At 45.6% G+C, this 16,920-nt stretch overlaps 1 protein-coding gene across 1 annotated transcript in view; it reads left to right on the forward strand.

Annotated features, from left to right (window-relative positions):
- Positions 1 to 16,920, forward strand: part of abtb2b (ankyrin repeat and BTB (POZ) domain containing 2b) — a 43,814-nt gene that overhangs the window by 24,949 nt on the left and 1,945 nt on the right. Inside the window, exons 2-15 of the mRNA XM_037107133.1 lie at positions 2,589 to 2,738; positions 6,072 to 6,282; positions 12,055 to 12,207; positions 12,658 to 12,823; positions 12,967 to 13,056; positions 13,173 to 13,274; positions 13,541 to 13,637; positions 14,508 to 14,643; positions 15,110 to 15,387; positions 15,478 to 15,656; positions 15,775 to 15,880; positions 16,448 to 16,550; positions 16,660 to 16,747; positions 16,840 to 16,908. Of these exons, the coding sequence (XP_036963028.1) occupies positions 2,589 to 2,738; positions 6,072 to 6,282; positions 12,055 to 12,207; positions 12,658 to 12,823; positions 12,967 to 13,056; positions 13,173 to 13,274; positions 13,541 to 13,637; positions 14,508 to 14,643; positions 15,110 to 15,387; positions 15,478 to 15,656; positions 15,775 to 15,880; positions 16,448 to 16,550; positions 16,660 to 16,747; positions 16,840 to 16,908 (1,928 nt within the window). The remainder of the gene's footprint in view (positions 1 to 2,588; positions 2,739 to 6,071; positions 6,283 to 12,054; positions 12,208 to 12,657; positions 12,824 to 12,966; positions 13,057 to 13,172; positions 13,275 to 13,540; positions 13,638 to 14,507; positions 14,644 to 15,109; positions 15,388 to 15,477; positions 15,657 to 15,774; positions 15,881 to 16,447; positions 16,551 to 16,659; positions 16,748 to 16,839; positions 16,909 to 16,920) is intronic.

Consider the following 16,920-nt stretch of genomic DNA (forward strand, 5'->3'; position numbering starts at 1 on the left):
TGCATGATGTCTCTATCGAGCACATCTGATTTAATACCCGTCTCGGATTACCTCTTTGTTTTTTATATTGTGAAATACTACGTGTGCTTTGCGTTCACACACACAGTTGACACCATGTTGCAAATTTGATAGCCCTTCTGTTGTGTGCTGTTACAAAGCAGCATGTTTGTGCAGCTATGTGATATATGGAGCCGTTACTCCGGGACATAACCCCTGTGGTATAAAATGAACAAATCCTGCTCACTGCAGTAAAATACCCAGCACACATTTTGCGATAAGGTATATATTCGCTTTGCTTGTTTGCTAACGGTGCTGATAGCACAGCTGCGGCTTATATCGGATCTAAATCTTCACATTAAATATGAGCTGTGTGCTGAAACGTTTCCATCTGAGGCAGTGGACAAAGATCGAAAGGCAAACTTATGTGCAGTGCATTAAAAAGTTCAGAAGCAGCTTGAAATAACACTTTTTAAAGGCTGTGGATGGTGGACATATACGTTTAAAGGTAGTCAAAGTTCAGACACATCTGTGTGTTTTCCCTTTTATTACTTTATTGAATAGATTGTAAGAATAATAACTGGGACAGGTTTTAGTTTTTTAAAATCAAATTATATTCCCCAAAAGTTTACTGCATCAATGCTCAGATGTCATTGTGGAAAGTAAAGTTTAATTTTAAACTATAAAAAGTCTTGTTTTTGATTGCGACAACAGCCTGCGTACGTACGCTGTGTGTTTAAGAATATCAGCCGATGTATCAATGTCACATCTTTTGTACTCAGTGACCCGATATTGGTATCAACTCTGTCCCCAAAAATTCAGCATCGGTCAGGTTTGAATGTTTACTGTAAACACATCAAACCATGTCTGCACAGTTAAAATGCGGAAAGATGTTTGACGGCAGGACTGGTAAATATTATGAAGAGGATTATTGGTTAGCCGCTAGTTTTCAAATATGTTGTACTTCCCTCGACTTTCCCTGCAAGTTCAGTCTCTTCTTGTGTCACACAGTGCTGACAAGATGAAACTTCAGACTTTTTTTTTTTAAAACTCGTGTTTTTTTTCCTTTCAGCATCCCTCTCAGACTGCAGTGAGAGGACAGCGCTAGCCGGAAGCACATGTGAATGTCATTTTAGGGGTGGTAGCCCATCGTTTCCCTTTTGGGAGAGTTTTGAGATGAGGAGGCTTTTTATCCTCAGGCTTTGTAAATAAATCACAAACCAGCACCGATCGTCTTTCCTCCCTCCATTTCTCTTTTCTGTCCCCAGCCATCCCCCACTCATTTCCTCTGGCCTGGCACAGAGCACACCTCTGACTCTGGAGCCAAAATAAAGGTTAACCTATGGGCAGCGAACCGGGTTCACCCAAATCCACTAGCTGCGCAGTAGCTGACAGCGCAGTGTGGTTCTCATACCACCACAGATTGCTTCAGACGAGGCTCGAGGAAGGCGTGACTGCCAGCAGCTACAGAGATACGAAGAGGCAGAGAACAGAAGTCTGTATTCTCGCCTTCACTTGTTACGACTTCTCCCCATGTTGGCTGGAAAACAACAAGCACAAGCAGCTCGCAGCTGCTAAAGAACAAGATGCTACTCTGAGTTATGCAAGAACGATGTTATCTGCTCACCGGCAATTAGCCTGACAGCCGGCTGTCATGAGCAATAAAATAGCAACCAGGGTGATACATATCATGATTTATCTGTTATCTGATCCTACGAAGGGAGACAAATGAGACTTCTGTGGCAGATTGCATATTTTTTTATTACATTGAATTAAAAATAACAGTGTTTTTTCTTAACGTTGCACATCCAGCTTGTCGGTGATGGCTGGGTTGGGCTGACCGGGTCTCCAGAGGGTCCATTTAAAGAGGAAATACCACACGTGTCCGAGATGAACACAAGCCGTGACAGTAGATGGAGTAGATGGAGTCCACTGTGAAGGAAAATTCAATCTGTGGTTTCATCCCAATGATATTAGCCTTTACATGCAGTTACCTGAAGTTTAAACTGTATGTGTCGGTGAGGGATGCAGGTTTTTACAGATCCTCACTGATTCTTTATTGTCTGACTGAGTTATAAAGGTCAGAGCAGAGGTTGGTAGAGTCCTGTGATCCCGGTGGTCTTTGACCCTTTCAGCACTCTGTTGATTGATGACATCCTAATTATCAACCCCCCCCGCCACTGAGTAACTATATGTATTGTGTAATATCTATGACGTAAAGAGGGATGACATGGCTGCAGAAACACTGAATCCGTAACTCGATCTTGCTCGGTCTTGGTGTTACGGTTTGGCCTCAGCCGCTCCGTCTTGATGCTGTGTGCCCGTGTGTGTTTGTTTGTATTAGCCCGATGTCGCTGTGCGCTCTGTTTGTTTTCCTGACTGTGTTGAGATCACGGCTCACGTTCCCTTGTGTGTTTGTTTGCCCTCAGCGGTGTCGGTTACACGTTACCACGATTATAAACACTGTGTAAATACCACCGGCAGTTGTTGTGGGACTTCTGCAGAAGCACTGCGGAGTTAAAAAAAGTTATTATGCACTCATGAATCTATTATTCTAATCGAAAAATTCTCTCTCTTGTTTCTCTCCATAGGTGTTTTGTCTCTCCCGGCCCATTTCAGCCCGTACACAGAGAACCAGCAGACGTCTGTGGACAGCAGGGAGGATGCCTATGCCCAGCTGGAGCTGAGGACGCTGGAACAGTCACTGCTGGCTACCTGTGTGGGCAGCATCTCCGAACTCAGTGAGTAGTCCAGAATACTGTGCGCGTGTTGTCCTGGATCTTCTTCATAACGAGTGTGTTTAAAATCAGTTAAATTCCTCAGAGCTCTTTTAAACAACAGTGAAGCCAGTTTTTACAGACGAGTAAGCATTCCCTGAAATTATAAACTAATCATCATATTTGAATTGTTTAAATACTTGAACTCTCGTTCTGAACACTTTCTAAAACACACCCTGTTATTCCCACATTGTTCCGCGGCTCTGAAAACATTTTTCCTGCCAGCGGGGGCTGTTATTTCACACAGCAAAGTGCCAAACAGCGATAACATAATTACATTTTTTTTTTTTAAATCACTTTCTGTCTCATGATGAGTCCCGTCTTGTGCCTTGTTATGCAAGTCATCTAATGAGAACCCCGTCTAAAAATAAGCAGTGGAATAGATTATCTTCACATGGGGCTCCTGAGAGTAAAGTGATAATGTCTCTGATTGTATATCGTCTGGCTCTAGACTGTTTTGCTCTCTGGAGTCTTTTATTTCTTATTGAAGTGAGTCAACGTGGAGACTTTATTCTGTTTGCTGTGCAGATGTATGGATGCAGCCTGGAAAGATCAACTCCCCCCCTGGATAACAACAAAGTTACAAAGAAAGACGGATGTTTCTGTGAGAACATGGGTCAGAAATTTGGGCTGTAGATGTTCAGAATGTTAGAGAAGTTTTAATCACATCCGAAGCTTCAGTCCTGAGTTTATAGACCTCCCTGTGACTTTTATTCTTTCCGAACCATCAGAGTTTGAATGGTTTGACGGTTCTCCATGTTTCACACACATGGTGGTAAGAAGAGAGGCACACACACACACACACACACACACAGTTGTACTGTACTCTACTGTACATGTGGTTTGTTTAAACTGGAGGCTGTGATGAAGCTGACATGATGGCGAGAGCTGGAATCAGGTCGTTAAAAAGTGAGAAAAACACAGGAGTAGATGGGGGAGCAGAGGGATGGAGGCAAGGGATTCAGTTTAAGGATGGAGTTCATATGGTGGCTAAAGCAAGGGGTTGAGATGTGTTGACGGCGGTGGGGGGGGCGGAGGTAATGATGGAAAGGTGGAGAATTGAAGGGTGAGCTTGTCAGGGCGAGCAGAGAGGAGGAGGAGGGACGGAGATTAGTGTTGGTGAGAGCAGGGGATACGTTTCCTTCTGCAAATGAGCTAACACTCTGCCATTTGTTCCACCAGCACAAGGCCACGTTCATACACCGCCGCCGCCGTTAGTGAGGCATTAAGAAAGTGTACACACACTCTCTCCAACACAGACACACTCTTTTCTCCCGCTCGCTCGCTCACTGGACTCTTTGTGCCACATCTCTCTGGTGGAGTTGAGCTGGGCTGTTCTGGGCAGGGCTGGCATCCCTCAGACTCATTTACCAGCACTGACACACACACACACACACACACACACACTTACCGATACGAATACGCACAACAAAAACACAGAGGAGCTTGGCACTCTGATCTGAACCCAAGAGACCATGCAGACACAGGAGCATCTGTACTAAGCAGCCCGGTCCTGCTGGATCTCTGGACTGGACTTGGCCAGACACACGAACACACAGCATACATAAACATGATGGATCATGGATGGCAGCGTACGGGACATTTCAGCAAAATATCCAAAATTGCTGGAAAATACAGTGTGAGCAACAGACTGCGGCTTTGAAAGTCGTCTTCAGACACGTTTGAATGTTGCACTTTCAGCTGCGCGGCGGTCCTCAGCAGCCATGGGAAACTATTCGTATGTGACCGTCCAAGTTAACGAAGGGGAAATATTAAGGATCAGGATCAGACTAACCCAAATAAAATGAGCTTTTTCGCTAAAGCCTGTAAAGCCAATTAATAATCTGGGGTCAAACAGAGTCCGGCTAAAAACCTGTTTGTATTGAATTGGCTGACAGAAGAGTCAACATCATCCACTTCTCTAATCCGCTGCAATATTTAATTATCTTACAGCTTTGACCTAAGGGCCACATTTTGTTAGTATGTATTTTTTTAAAAAAAGCATTAATGTCACTGTTTATTACCATCCAGGCTTTTCACGAGGACTCCAATATAAGATGTAATCTAAAACTGGAGCGTTTCATATCCCTCTGACCCCTGGAACTTTGCCTCGGGGCACAATATGGGCTGGAAAAGCCGGGGAGAGGCTCTCCGTCTTGGGCAGGAATTCCTGGGAGACCTCCTGGAGGGGATTGCTGGTGGTGGTTAACACAAAGGAGGCCCTTCAGCTTGAAGTGGGGTCTGTTTTGGGAGGGCCACTTCACAATCCCACCCCCCTCGAAGTTCCCCCGAACCTCCTTGATATAGACGCACACACATACACACTGACTCTGCTCGACCGCCCCCCCTCGCAGCCTAATCTGGTTAGAAATTAACCCAGGAGTAATTATGGCAAATGAGCGTTACACGATCCCAAGTTCAGCCTGGATTCCCTCTCCGCCCCTCCCCCACATCCTTTCCCTGTGACAACTGATATTTTGTCTTCCCGCTTCACTCGGGCTCTGAAACTCATGGTCACGCTCCAGGATGTTATCTACGAGCCGGAGTCCTTGCAGAGCTACGCCCTCTATCTCATGCACCGTTCTATCAATCCATGTCTGTTTACATTAATAATAAAGTTTCAGATTATACTGTGTGTACAGTAATCTTAATTATGGCCTCTTATCCAGCTGTGCATAGCTCTCTGCTTAGCTCACAGAGTGGGTGAATGAATCGTCCGATAAGCTGCATAGTTTTTCTCTCTTTATCTCCACACAGCAGCAACATATTCAGACTTTTCTTTGCTTTCACGTAAAGATCCTCAACCTCGCTTTGATCATGTGACTGACGGACGCCCTTCGTCCTCGGCTGAGTGCTGCGATTGAAACTCGCCAATACGGAAAAACAGCTGAACGGTTCATTAGAGCCTGTGATCAGCTGTCTGTTAGCCCGTTAACTCTGTGGTGATTAAAGATGGATGGCTATTTAGACTAGCCGTCTGGCTTTGCTCACTGATAATGACGCCGCTAATGGCGAGTACTACTCGAGACGTGCCGAGGGGGGAGTAATGAGTAAAGGAAGGTACAGTGTGAGTGGTTTTAGAAAAAGGGGAAATCCAGTTGGATCAGGAGCCCAGAGGGTTTAAACGGAGCACTGAGATCTATTGTTATAGTTTTAGTTTTCATTTCACCCACTCTGCAGTAATTTCTGACACTTTATTCAAGTGTTCAGCGGATGAAATGAACAAGCTTCACACGCTTACAAGAACATTTATCTGCTGTACCATCTAAATCTTTTTCACATTTCCTTTTCTTCCAGGTGACTTGGTGTCCCGTGCAATGCACCACATGCAGCGCCTGAGCTCAGTACGCCCGGGACTGAGCCCAGCCCGCCACGCCCGTCCCCAGCAGCCCGTGTCCTGGTCGCCGGACGCCCTCCACACCCTTTACTACTTCCTGCGCTGCCCACAAATGGAGTCCATGGAGAATCCCAACTTAGATCCCCCACGCATGGCACTTAGCAAAGAGAGGTGGGAGTCATGCATGACCGGACGAGAGCGTTTTCGATGCTCTCCAAAGTGTATCGGAGCGAAGCGAAACAACAGATCTAATCTCGGTTTTCATTTTAAGTTTTCGGATCCACCCTGAGCAGATTTTGTTTCGTACCATTCTCACTTCTCCTTTCACACGTTAAATGCTTTGTTTTGCTTCTTGATTACATCTATAATTAGAGGGGATTTGATTTGGTTAATGAGGTTGACAGAAATGGGATTAATGCCAGCAGCTCCACACACACACGTACTCAAGTACGCAAACAGAGACACCCTCAGAAATTAACAAATAGCTTCTAATCGAGGGAGCAGCTTTTTTCACAGAGCACAGCCGTCAGTAATCCCATCGCCCTGTGGTCATTGAAGTGTGAAGTTTCTGTCAGTGAATTACAGGTGAGCGCGAGAGTCCAGGTGTGAATGTTAGTCTGATAGGAGGGTGTAGCAGCCCCTCACAGTGTAAATTAGGTTGGAGAATGGTGGTTTAAGGGGTTTGAAGAGGTGCTAATGGTCTGTAATTCTGTCAGGCTCTCCTCTGATCTTCCTCAGGTTGCCTTTGTAAAACAATTACTTGACTTTTTTCAGTCCCAAGACAAATTGTTTGATGTATTTAACAGCACATATTATATTTTATGATAATGCTTTGGTTTAAGCAGTGTTTTGGCTGGTAATTTTTTAAAATTTTTCTTGGCTTTAAATAAGAATTGGGAAATTGCGGTTCCTGTTGTTGGGTTTCCAGAGAAAGCAAAGAGAAACCCTGAACTGAAACTGAGTCATGTCTGATTTCATCCAAACTGATTAAACTGTTTCCCGCTAAGAATTCTTGATATCAAGCAGTTGAATAAATGTGAGAGATTACGTGCCGTCAGTTATGGTAAAAATGTTTTTTATGTTTGAGTGTTTTCTTTGAGGCCAACACACAGGCCTGCAAGCACTTTTCTTTCTCACACAGCAGAGTGTGTGTGTGTGTGTGTGTGTGCGTGTGTGTGTGTGTGTGTGTTCCAAAGCAGCAATATGTTAAAGCTGTCACTGAAAAGTGCTCGTGTGTGTAAAGGTTAATTACACTTTTTTTAAGGGCTGTATGGAGGCCTACCTAAAGCTAGCACTGACGCATACAAATGGGATGCAGCTCTCGCCAAAGTGTGTGCGTCTCAGTGTGCCGTGTGTCGGTGGGTCGAATGTTTGTGTTTTGTTTTCCTCGCCGAGTACTTTAACCTCTTAGAAACCCATGTGTTTGCGATTGTTAGGTTATGATGAGGGCGTGATGTCGGGTGGAGGGGGGAGAGAAGATTAAAGTCAGGTGAAAGTTTTTTGTGATGAAATCAGCCTGCGTCCCGAACACACGTATATCTACACAGATGCAAACGGACCCCAGATGTGTCTTATACACACTTAACAGCGAACAGACACAGTGTGAGTGAGCAAAGGTGGGCTCCTCATTAGCATCAAAGAGAGCAGATATACACCCGCCTCTCCTCCGTCCTCCAAGCCCTCAGATGTTTTTAATGCCGGGTGTATATCAGCCTGGGTTTCTCGTGTGCAGGATGAAATGATTTAGCGTCCTGTAATACTGCATACTTCGAAACCATCTGTGACGTTTCTTTGCTAGACATCTACCGGTTTGCGTACATGCCTCTCCGTGTAGCGCCTGTAAGCGTTAGCATGCACGACAGACTCAGGTAGTGGTGGAAGAGTTAGAGCTGCACGAAAAAAAACCTGGTAGTGATTACAATGTGAGCGCCTGGTAACGATACAGACCTCTCTCCTTCCATGGGGCCTCTCAATCTCTCTGGCACAACCTCGATTGAGAGCTTTATAAAAAAAATCTTTGGTGGAAACCCAAAACCACCAGATCTGTGTGGGCCACATCATCAGACATTATGGGGAGCCTGGTGAGAGCCTTACTGCAGAATCCTCCAGCCTACGAGAGACGCCGTTTTTTGTGTTATGACCCACTAAAACCTGCTGCTCGGTCATAGTTGTTACTGATTGTCTTGTGTTGGAGTATTAGACGGACACCACCATGTTTTTTCTGTCTCTCCCTGCTATTTTCACTACTTTTATTAGTGCCGAAAGTTATTAACCAATCTATTTAATGGTGCAATCACTACCTAAACACACACTTTCAAAGACTCTGCAAAACAGACCACCCCGAGCCCGGCTGCTTACTTGAGCGGATGGAAAGGAGCACTAATGGATAGATGTGTTTCTGTGATAAGAAGTAGGCAGTGGGGCTCACTTCTAACCACAGATGCCTCAGATATGGTTTCATCCCCCCTCGTGGAGCCTTTATGGGAGTAATCTGACTCCAGATCAGTGGTTAACCTTGACTCGATGCAGCACATTAAGGGGGTCTTGCTTTAAGAATCCTTACAACATGAACTAAACCACAGTGGCTTCAGGATACAGGTCATACTGGACGTACATGTGTGTGTGTGTGAAGTCGCCTCCCGGGGAGAAAAGCCTTTTTAATGCTGGACAGGTTAGAGTTCGAGCACACCTGATCATCATTTGAGCCGACTGTCTTTTTATGGCCAGCCAGGTGGTGGTGAGAGAGGCGCCATGAATCAGAGCCGAACGTTTTATATGTGCATGTGTGGGAGAGTTTGTGTATGTATGTATGTATGCATGTGTGTGTGTGTCTACATCCCGCTGTGTAGCCTTAGCACGTCGGGTCACTGGGCTAGCCAGAAGCGCTATCTAGTTTCAGTATTAACAGGCGGGTTTGGCTTTGATGTTGCAGGGACTCGTTGGCGAGGCTGGAGTTTGTGTTTCAGGCTGAGGGGGCATAACCCAGACACAGGGGTCAGATGGGGGAGAGACGGGGGTCTGAGGGAAGGAAGGGCGATGAATTGTGGTATAGGGGGCCTGGAGATGTGTGGATGATAGTATAGACATGCAGTTTGGAGTCGTGGGCCACTGGTAAAGGTGCGTACACACATCTGGCCTCCGGTGATTTGTGTTGATGGATATTTTTGTGCACATCCTCCACAGACACTCACATACTTGTTCCACATTAAAGGTTAACTCCAGCTGAAAGTATTTCTTCCACCTTTACTATTTTTTTTATGATTTTCCTCATTTTACTCACTAAATCACAGGCTTATAGATGAAGTAAAGGAGAGAAAAAAAAAACAAATCTCTCTGATAGATAAGCGCTCTGTGGTGAAAACCTTGATACGGCTGTTTTGGATCCGCTTCGGTTCTGGATTAGTGCCAGTGTCGTGAGCACGCCTGGAGGCAAAGCGTGCAGTAAAGTAGCAGGGTGGAGGCCTCGCGGGATTCTGGGAGACAGACGCAGACACATGCTTGAATGCACACATGAGCAAACACTCCCACGCAGCCCAAATTGTGTTAAGTGAAGCCCATTAAAAAAAAAAACAAAAAAAAAACATTTACCTTCACTGGCCCTCCTCGCCTCAGAGACACAACTTTCCTGTCACTCTGCGCCTCCCATCTCCACCCAGCGCCCCCCCCCCCTTCTTCAGCACAACATACCCCACCTGCCTCCCAGCCGTTACCCAAACGTTCACACCCTCCTTATATGCCACCGATCAGACCCATTTAACATTCCCCTCCTACTCCTCCAACATCCCGTGGGCCTCTTGTCTGCTTGTTAACTGTCACGCCTGGGTGACAGCAGCGTCCCTCCTCCTGACTGATCACTGACTGATAATGCACCGAAGCAACATCTGACAGAATAGCTTGAGGATAAGAGGACTTCAGGGTATCTTGCAGGGTATATTAAGTCTGAAGCAGTCAGAGATTTACATAATCTTTTTTTTTTTATGCAAGCCTTGAAGGGACACATAACCTCAAAATCAAAAATACATATTTTTCGTGATATCTGCCACAGAGTTGTCTGCCTTCTCTCCAATATAATGGGACTAAATGGCTCTCTGTGTTTGTAATGTTTAATGCGCCAAAAAAAAATTTTTTTTTGAAAAACTCAGCGCGCGTATCTCTTTCGTGGTTTCACAAGATAATCCACAGACTCTGGCTTGTTGTGAGCAGTTTCATGTAGGAGCTAACGTTACAGCTCAGCCTCGGAGGACGCCATTAACCTTTATAATGTTTACATCTCAAGCTGTCAAGAGCGCAATTTTCTCGTCCTCGAGTAATTATAAAAACAATGTCTGCACAACTAGGAATAAAGTATGAGAAAGTGGTTTTATTGCTCAACTGTTCTACTTTACAAACCACAGTTGGATTCAACAACTGTTTCCCTTGAATGCTGCTTTCAGTAGCCACGTTCAAACACATTCCCTCTCCAAAAAGCTTCAGATAAAATGGAGATTCTCCACTTTACAATATGCATTATTAACCAGCCCTGATGAATGAATGAGAGAGAGAGAGTGCTGCTGTACAGAAGCCGTTCTATAGGAAACCACAGGTACCTGCGTAAACACACTGAGCAGAACGAATGGCACCGCTGGAGTCCCGATGCTCATTAACTACAATCTCTACAGCACGCACACACCGCACAGCTATATGCTTGTATAATTTTCATGCATCTGGCCCCATCTGTATTCATTAAATGCGATGAAGTGTTCGCATCTCCTCAAAACAAAGGTGAAGCCACCGCTAAGAATAACATCACAGCAGGAGGAAAGCAGCTCCAGATAACACGGCGGCACTGTTCAAACAATCATTAACGCACAATGACTGAAGGCTCCATAGGATCAAAAGCAAACAACAGTCACACTCTCGACAATGTGTCATTGTTCTCAGGCACATCGGAGGCACATATGGCAAGAGAAAGACACAAGATTAGAAAAGGATTAATGCCGGATAACGAGCCAGGCGTGGCGTTGCAAGATAGCCGCATCACCAGAGCTTTCTGAGAGAGTCTGCGGAGAATAGAAAGAGAGCAATCAACTAATCCAGATGACTTTCAGAACGCCACGCTCGCAAAAATCTCTGCAGACGTAAAGTTCTGCTCTCTTTAATTCCTCTACTGATGTTTACTCCGCTGCCTCTGTCATTACCTCCCGTTCCATCAGGGTCAGACTTGTCTACCATTTCTATTTTAAACCTTTTTCTCGCCTTTTTAAGTTTCACTCAGTTCTCTTTTCATCATGTTGTTTTTTTGGGGGGTAAGATCACAGAAACCTTCATAACAATGCCACGGTGCTGCACCTTTTATTCAGCTCCCCCCCTCAAGGTAGTTTATTCTGCTCCAGCTGGTTTAAAAATAGGGCTGATTATTCAGAAGCCACTGCGGTATTTTGTTTATCAAACCACAGCAGGGATGAAGTCACAGTTCTGCTCTCATCTCTGATCACATCTTACAGACCAGGACAGATGAGGCTTAACTGCACAACCAACGTACAAAAACCGATTAGTCACGTATGTGTACATCTGTTATTTGAGCGTGTGAGCTTTGCATGTATGACGGAAGCAGAAACACAGCTGTATATGGTGTGTGAAGGCTGGCATGTGTGATCAGGCGAGGTGAGCTGCTCTGTGTGTGTTTAAAATGTGACTCACGGTGGTCAGGCTGTGAGGGGGAAGTACAGCCAGACACACATAAGTCATCTGGCTGACGACAGTTTATGAGTTCCTCCTCAACATGACTCAATCATGAGTGAAGAAATTTCCCACTCAGCTGATTGTCTGAGGAATCAGTGGTTTACCAGAGAATCAGATGTGTGCTACACCAACAGTTACAGTAAAATGAAAATACAAACCTCCATATATAGATGAACAGAAGTGTAATTAATCATCTTTTTCTTTTTTTTCTTTTTTTTACAGGCCATTCCTGTTGCTGCCACCTCTGATGGAGTGGATGCGAGTGGCCATAGTTCATGCCGAGCATCGCAAGAGTCTGTTGGTGGACAGCGATGATGTCAGACAGACCGCCAGGCTGCTCCTCCCCGGACTGGACTGTGAACCGAGACAGCTGAAGTAAATGAGAGCGCACAGACACAAAAGAGCAGCAGCATTGTCTCTAAACATCTGTAACAAGAGGAACAGACGACGCCTTCAGGCAGCATCTGATTGTAGTTTGATGATTCCAGTGTCATGTCAGCTATATGTGTTAATGAGGTCATTCCGATTAGAAGAGAAGAAACAAAACATAGTTGCTAAGACGTTGTTGTGCTTCCAGATGTTTCTCTGTTCCCCTGTGCACTATAGGCCTGCAATTTAATCTGTTCTCACTAACAAATAATTACACACTGTATACGGTAGATTAATGACCGTGCTTTGACTGTAATGTGGCTCATTAACCTCATCATGAGGTGTACAATTAAAGAATGCAAATGCACGGTGTGCACGAGCCACATGGTGTTTGAAACAAACCTGTTGTTGCTCTCAGAGTCTAAAGTGTTTTGTTTTTTTTTATGTCTCCATCAGGCCTGAATGTTGCTTCAGCTCCTTCAAGCGTCTCGACTCCAGAGCCGCCACGGACAAGTTCCAGCTAGATTTGGGTTTCCGGATGCTCAACTGTGGACGCACGGATCTCATTGGCCAGGCCATCGACCTGCTGGGGCCTGATGGGGTCAACAGCATGGACGACCAGGTACTGAACACCTGTTTCTGTGTGTATGATGTGCGATGAGAGGAATATTGCAGGTACTTACAATCATAAATCCTTTGCGAGAGTCACTTCATGTAGTTGTTTCTCCTCCTTCATGCGTCGATCACACTCTGTTTGTCAAACAGGGGATGACGCCTCTGATGTACGCCTGCGCAGCTGGAGACGAGGCCTTAGTGCAGATGTTGATCGATGCCGGGGCCAACCTGGACGTGGCGGTAAATATATTTAAACACTATACACAGAGGTTGCAGTGAACGTCTTATTGTGGTGTTTTCTGGAGGGTACGACCTCGATATCTTGTGTAACGCTGTGCTTTGTCCTGTGCTGCCAGGTGCCGCCATGCTCCCCAAAACACCCGTCTGTGCATCCTGATAGTCGCCACTGGGCAGCCCTCACCTTCGCTGTTCTGCACGGACACATCTCCGTAGTGCAGGTAGGAAAAAACACGTGTAGTACACAGTGTATGAAATATGTAAGGATTTTCGTGTTGTACGATGGCACACTGAGACTCCTCAGGTCAGTTTACTTGAGGATAAATGTCCTGCTGTATAGGCACAATAGTTTGAGGTTGTCCTGAGCTAACTGTAGATGTGATGTCATACTTTGTGAGTGACAAATGTGAGGTCAGAGGTCGGTCCATAAATAAGTTACAGCATGTCAGACATTGCCGAGTATAACAGATGTGGTGTGTCTCTCCAGCTCCTGTTGGACGCAGGGGCCAACGTGGAGGGCGCCGCGGTCCGCAACGGACAGGAGAGCACGGCCGACACTCCGCTGCAGCTGGCCTCAGCAGCAGGTGGGCAAACACACACACACACACACACACACATATGCACACACATATGCACACACAGTACAACATAAAGCACAGCTGATGCTCGGGTGCTGTCCGACTTACAGTAGGTCTGTGTTTGGATCTGATTTATGGAAGCTAAATTACCACTTGCTTCTAAATTACACAGGCAGAAAGTCTGTAGAAGGGTCAAGCGAAGGAAGAGATGAATGAATTAAAGCCGCTGTAACAAATCATCTAATAACAGCTCTCACAATTCAAGTCAGTCAACCAGTACAACCTTTTTTACAAAAGCACAGGATTGTGTTGTGAATGACACACCGGCCGGAGGAATGAGGAAATGAGAGGGTAAAAGGAAGGCGCAGTGAAAGCAGCGCAGCTCTGCCTGTGGTTGTTTAGAAGCCTCTGGGCAGCATTCCTCTGTGGGATCATCTGAAAGCCACACATAGCTGTAGTAAAAGAGACGCATGCTCTACATAGCAGCAATGACAGCGTGTAAATAGAGCCTAATATGAATGTGCTTGCTTGTTTTGAAAAAGTGTGATAAAACTTCATTTATCCCTTTGGAGAAGCTTAATTGCGTCGTAAATAAAGTGTATTAAAGCAAAGAAAGAAGAAGACATTTAAGACAGTATAAGTGCAGTAATGAATTATAAAATAAGCAATAAAAACACTACAAACAATCAAAATGAAGCCATAAAAAAATGTTAACGGTTGTGGGGTGATGTGTTAACAATACACAGATACTAAGTGGACTGCACCAGTGGGGAAAAAACACAGAGAGCTTAGATTGCTGAAGTACGGCTGAACTGGTAAAATAATAATGTTTAGTATCTCTGTCTGCGTGTAATTGACTCTTTATGTTCTTCCCAGGCAACTACGAGATGGTGAGTTTACTCCTGGCTCGAGGTGCAGACCCCTTATCCAAGACCCACGATGGAAACGCCCTGACGTCGTCCCTGTACGAAGACATGAACTGCTTCAGTCACGCTGCAGCACACGGACACAGGTATGTTTCCATCAGTCTGACCTCAAATCAAACCAAAAAAACAGCGCGCTGGCAACAGCTGCTGACAAACTCCCTAGAGAAGAAAGTATCGGAAACAACTACATCAGCACTCGATCATACTCGACCTGCGTTTGAGGAGAGATTCGCCTCTTTTTATTATGTGCTGAAATGTAAAAAAAACCTTGAAAGTATATAAAAAGGGATTTCAGAGGCTCCTTCTATTCAGCATCCATCTGTCTCCGAACCCCTCCACCTGTTCGCTGCAGTACGTGTCAACACAGTGTAGACTCAACACTTCACATTCCACAGTGATGGTGACAGATTATGTAATCAGAGAGGAGGGCACGGGGTCACACAAATGGATGTGCGTGGACATTAACGTTGCCGTGCTTTCTTTCATTCTTTTTCCTCCCTACTTCCTCGCGCTCCTTCCCTCTCCCCTTCTTCCTCCTATTTATCTTGTCAGGAACGTGCTGAGAAAGCTACTGACTCAGCCCCAGCAAGTCAAAGAGGACGTCCTGTCCCTGGAGGAGATCTTAGCCGAGGGGGTGGAGGGCGAGGAGGCCGGGATCTGCCCTTTCCTCCCTCTGTCCCCCCTCCCCACCCCTTCTTCTGGCCCTGGGGCCCTGCCAGAGGGAGGCATAGCAAGACTCTGCAAGGCCAGGATGAAAGCTCTGCAGGAGGCGAGCTACTACAGCGCCGAGCACGGCTACCTGGATGTCACCATGGAGCTGCGAGCTATGGGTACCTATCAGACGTCAGGAGGAGGATTTTCTTACCTTCCAAATTGAACTTACTTTGAAAACTAAACAGCATTTTCCTCCCCTGACCTAGGTGTACCCTGGAAGCTGCACGTGTGGCTGGAATCTCTGCGTTGTGCCCAGCAGCAGTCGAGGGCCGGTGTCACCCTGTCGCTCCTCAGAGAGTTCACCACCATCAGAGAGGAGGACTACTGCGAGGAGCTGGTCACCGTCGGCCTGCCCCTGATGTTCAGCATCTTACGGACAACCAAGGTAGTAGCATCAAACGCAAAGACTCGGCGTGTCCGTCCATCTCCCTCTTCATGTAATCAGGTTGAGCTGAGATGTGTGATATAACGCTCCTCCTCCCTGTTTTCTCACTTTCCTCCAGAATGATGCCATCGTACAGCAGTTGGCAGCTATTTTTAGTCACTGTTTTGGCCCAGCACCTCTTCCAGCCGTCCCCGAGATGAAGGCAACTCTTTCAGCTCAGCTGGGTAAGGAAACAGATTCTGACGTGCACATGAACGCACACTTAGTACATCAGTGTTGAGGACAAGTAGGGATGGCTTTATTGACTCATAGGTGGATTATTTTCTTAATTAATCGATCGTAAAATCTCAGAGGCATCACCATCCATCACAATATCCTAAAGCATGAGTCGATGTTATTAAATTACTAAGACGAGGTGTCAGTTTTCTCTCACATAAGATAAATACAAGCAGCAATTCATCACAGCTGCAAACTTGAACTGCGGAATATTTGCCTTTTTGTTATTAAAAATAGAATTAAATGATTTAGCTGTTACCAAATGTCACACAGCCGAGGCGGTCCTCCTCTCGGGCTGTACGACGAAGTGAAAATAGGTATTTTTATATTTGGTGAAAGCATTTTCTAGCTCGAGACACTTTTGAGAAGCTTTCTGAAGTCAGGTGTGAGGATCTGACACACACACGACACACCTGCACACAAGCTTGCATCAGTGTTCAGACTTCAGGCTTCCTTGTCTCTAAAAAGCTGTCCTGTGAATGGAGTTGTGAACTGCTGATGTGTTTTTCCCGCAGACCCTCATTTCCTGAACAACAAGGAGATGTCAGATGTGACATTTGTGGTGGAGGGGAAACCGTTTTACGGCCACAGAGTCCTTCTGATCACAGCTTCTGACAAGTGAGTGCAGACAGGTTGACGCTGGACAAGAAGACACATTCATAACCACATAGAGACGTCAGTCATTTATTCAACCCTTTGACTAATTTGTTGTTTGGTTTTTTTTTAGATTCAGGTCTCTGCTGGCCTCCCACGGACCAGACGGGAGCCCCAACAAGCAGATTGAGATCAGTGACGTCAAGTACAACATTTTCCAGGTAACAAATTGACTCCACCCTGATTTCTTTTTTTTTAAATTTCAATTACTGTTCTGTCTTGTTCCTAAATGAAGCCTTTGACCTCTCTGCAGATAATGATGTCATACCTGTACTGTGGAGGAACAGAGTCGCTGAAAACGAACGTCTCTGACCTGCTGGAGGTGAGAGTCACA

This window comes from Acanthopagrus latus, chromosome 8 (assembly GCF_904848185.1).
Source record: "Acanthopagrus latus isolate v.2019 chromosome 8, fAcaLat1.1, whole genome shotgun sequence".
NCBI lineage: Eukaryota > Metazoa > Chordata > Actinopteri > Spariformes > Sparidae > Acanthopagrus > Acanthopagrus latus.